General features: G+C 43.0%; 1 protein-coding gene across 1 annotated transcript; it reads left to right on the top strand.

Annotated features, from left to right (window-relative positions):
- Positions 1-2169: 2169 nt before the first annotated feature.
- Positions 2170-3595, top strand: BDQ94DRAFT_177808 (alpha/beta hydrolase family protein; the record flags this gene model as incomplete). Its single annotated transcript, XM_026773001.1, has 1 exon — positions 2170-3595. The coding sequence occupies one exon, from the start codon at positions 2170-2172 to the stop codon at positions 3460-3462; it is 1293 nt and encodes a 430-aa protein (XP_026619459.1). The 3' UTR covers positions 3463-3595.
- Positions 3596-4310: the final 715 nt, after the last annotated feature.

Below are 4310 nucleotides of genomic sequence, written 5' to 3'. Positions count from 1 at the left end.
TAATTTAATTTAATTATATTTATATTTCTAGTATTATCTATATAAATTTAATATGGGAGCTATTAGGCTGCTGGCTACTAGTTATTAATTATTAATTAAAAAATCAGATTATTATTAATTAATAACTAATCTTAAATAATATCTGTTCTAATAATATAGTAATTAAAAATATATTACTACTAGTATATTATTTTTATAAAGTCTCTGTATAAATTACTAATTAATCTACAGTTATTAATCTTCTGAGTATACCTGATTTTTTCAATCTATAGTTAAGATTAATTAAAATAATCTTTTAACTGTAATCTACTCTTAACTGTACGGTTAAGAGGATTCTTATATCTTAACCTAAATGTCAGGTTACGGTTAAGATTAGGTTAAGATATAACGGTCAGGTATAACCACTCTACTTTAATTATAGATTTCTGACCTAGTATCACAGATGTCGCCAAAGCAATCATTCATTATTTTACTGATATAATATTTATTTATAACCAGAATACTTATAGCTACCAGCTTATTATATTTTACTAATAAAACTGATTATATCGGCTTTATCAACCACTCGAACTTTCGCGATATATAGAGAAATATCAAATTAGAAAGAGAAATATATATTATAACAGAATAGCAAAAAATCAAGAATCTGCATTTCCAGAAATATTCAGAATCTACTATCTATTATTCTGTTTATAACTGGCAAGCGGGCCTATAAATACTACTACTAAGATTACTTCTTCTACTTGATGGTGAGGCCACAGACATAAATAAGTTTAAACTTAAATTACTGAAGCTCTCTTGGATCTATGTAATTATATTTCTAATTAAAGTAGATGGATGTCTACACCATTACTAGTATATTAATAAACTGCAAAGAATCAGCAAAGTAAATCCACATATCTTATTTATAGATGCTCAGGGTAATGCACCGGAGCATTATATCACACATGAGCTACTGAAGCGGCATCTGAGATATGATGTACCAATGGATGAACTTGAGCGGTTAGAGCAATGGCCGGGAAGTGCAGAACCACCAGTATATGAAGCGTAACTCAGCAATAGTCTCTACTGTCAGAACAATATGGTTCAATGTATGCTCAGTATAAATAACGCTCTCTATAACTGATCAGACGCAATCATATTCTATAATGCATACAGCGGAATTTGACAACACCTCGCTCAATATGATCGTACCCGCTCCACCAGAAAAAGTGAAAGGTGAAAGCCAATAAACTTCACTGAATCTTTTAAAAACACTCAGGAGGTTGCTAATAAGACTGCTGCTGCTCGGGCCGTAGTACCGGAGAGTGTGGGTCGTGGTAGTTGGGGTGATAGCAGCAGGAAGATTGATGCTACTACGGTTGCCTAGACCACTGGTTGGTGTGCTGTGGGCGAGGGCTAACAAGTGACCAAGGACACGCTGACTAATCGTCCATTCAGTATATTGAAGCAGACTCTGAGTGGTCACTACAAGGTCAACACCATCTTATCCCGAATATGAGGTATCGACTAAATCAAGCTCAGGGATGGATAATAAAAAATTTTAGCCTAGACCTGGGGAAGTGGGAGTATTAGGGAATGCACGGACCGCCACTTGCTGTTGAGGCTGAGCATTACTGGGTTGAGTGCCTACCATTCAGTAATATTTAAATCCTGACATATTAGAACAGGATGGACTGAACTTTCATGGACGCTCGTTGACAGCGTAATCTCTATCGGTCTGATAATCAGCATCTACTCACCGTCATTGGCTGCCACTAATTCTTTTGGCCTTCTGGTCCCAACTTTATCCCTGTAAGATTACCCAAAATAGCGACACGCAGATTAGGCGGCCAGTTGAATAAGCAGCTAAGGAGAGTGTATGAGCCAAAGGGAGCGATGATGACGACGCCCCGCTGGTAAGGGTTACATATAGCAATCAAAAGATGTTGTATGAGGTAAAATCTTACACGCCAGACTCTATTTTATATCACTAGACAAGAGCGCGAGCCCATGTGGGGGAAAAAGAGCATAAATACTAAGAAGTGACAAACCATGGCTGAAAAGCTCTTCAGTTTGGAAAGTTTAAAGTATCATCCGGACCTTTCCTTCTTTTTGAAGCCAAAACATCGAGCTGTCATCTGCTCTGCCAAAATCACCGTTTCATCATAGTTCTAGCAATCTTTCAATATGGCGCAACCAAATCACCCGTACTATGTTCAGAAATCAGTGGATAAGGTGCAATCCTTCCCTTTTCATAGATCAGTCAGTAGTCTATGGGAAGAAAAATGGAAGAACCTCGCCCATTCTGGTCTTTATCCCTTTGGAGATGGGAAAGGAGAGGATTTTGACCAGATCTTTACCCAGTTGATCAAAGAGAGTGGCGATGACCCATCTGTCTTATATGACCCAGATAGATACGCCAAACCGTTCTTTCCAGTTGCCGACGATTTGGTCCAACGCGCCAAGGAGTATGAAACGGTCGGGGACCTTGAAAACGCGCGAGATTTGTTCTTGCGTGCCGGATCGGTATACCGCATCGCGCGTTTTCCGATTCCCCGCTCGCCACTGGGCAAAAAGGCGTGGGGGCTTGGCAGGGAGGCTTATTTGAACGCTTCTCCTTATCTCTCGCCACCAAATGTGGAAGTCCATATCCCGCATCGACACGCCTCCCTTGAAGCAGGTGAATCCAAGGACGCCATCATCGCTGCTTTCCTCCGCTTCCCCAATAATAGCACAAAGCCGGAATCTGGTTGGCCGCTTTTGCTTTTTATCTGTGGCCTGGATGCCTATCGAACGGACCACACGGCGGCTTTACCTTACGGTAAGCTTGCCAGTCACCTATATCACGGCCAGGCAGTGCTTCTAGTTGATATTCCCGGTACCGCCGATTCGCCTGCGGCACCCAACGATCCTAAGTCGCCCGATCGCCTGTGGAGCAGCGTGCTCGATTGGGTCGAAGAGCACAAAGACCAATATGACTTCAACCCTTCACAAATTTTAGCGCGCGGTATCAGTACGGGCGGCTACTATGCCATGCGCATCGCGCATACTCACGCCGACCGACTGCTCGCCGTGGTCGCTCAGGGCGGAGGCAGCCACCACATGTTTGACCCGGCGTGGATCCAAGCCCAAAACCATATGGAGTATCCTTTTGCGTTGGCTGAGGCTCTGGCTTACAAATTTGGGTATACGGATGTAAAGGAATACGCGTCCGGTAATGCACGGGAGCGTTTCAGTCTTCTTGAGAGTGGAATATTCGATAAGTGCTGCACCCGGCTGTTGCTGATCAATGGCATGGAGGACAGTATCTTCCCTATCGAGGACAGCATCCTTCCTCTGCGACATGGCAGCGTAAAAGATGTGAGGCTTATCGATGGGAGAACTCATATGGGGTTTCCAGAGGCAGAAACAATTCAGCGTGACTGGCTCTTAGGAATCCTTGCGCAGGAAGACGAACGTAATGGACGACAAAGCAGATAGGTGGATCGAAGGAAGTCATCGGGTTTCGTATATGCGTAAGTATTAGACTATCAACCACCTACCTGCAGAACTGTCTATCAGGGGTATTGCTGCTACTATCTAGTCGGAGTGCATGCCATATGCTATTTCCTGAAATCCTCCCGTATCACAACATGAAAAAGGAGTCCACAAGTATTGTGTCGAAGAATAAGATTTTTTGCGAAATATGCTAGTACTCTAAGTACTTTCCTTAGAGGCTTTTCTGGTGTTTCTCTTCTATATCCAGAGGATCGGCAGATAGTCGCAGCATTCATGAAAACAGGTACAGGCATACCTGGCAGTTCTTTGATGGTATTGACTTGTGGTCAGGTCTCAGATAGAGACTCTTCATCTTCATAGATCTCTGATAACCTATCTTCTAAGAAAAAGGCGTATGTCGTGCTCAATAACTGATCTAGGTATCTCATGGAGGATCAGGTGTTGGAGATTATCCTGTCCATCAAGCCAAGGCGAAATGCTGTCTCAGGCCGGCAGGTCAGGAAGATCAGAAGACGTAAGAATGTAGACTGATGCAACTGTGGCAGAAGTTCGAGTATTGTTGCTAACTCGAGAGCGATGCCACTAAGTAAATCTAGGCAGCTACTGCCTTTCTTACCATAACCCCCGTAATCCTGCATGCGGTCGTCCGCCGGCACTGTCAGATCGACCTAAAAATCTACAACCCTTTGGCGATCAAGGCGATGGTGGCAAAATTCGTCATTCCACGACTCATTCGCAACTTGTGACCTAGGCCTGGACATTGGCGTCACGAAACATTGCTAATTTAAGCCGCGAAGCCTTGGTAGAACAGATGGACGCGTCGTCCGGGG

This window comes from Aspergillus welwitschiae, assembly GCF_003344945.1.
Source record: "Aspergillus welwitschiae strain CBS 139.54b unplaced genomic scaffold BDQ94scaffold_117, whole genome shotgun sequence".
NCBI classification, from domain to species: Eukaryota; Fungi; Ascomycota; class Eurotiomycetes; order Eurotiales; family Aspergillaceae; genus Aspergillus; species Aspergillus welwitschiae.
Note: the sequence above shows the minus strand (reverse complement) of the source record. Positions and strands in the feature narration are given on the sequence as shown.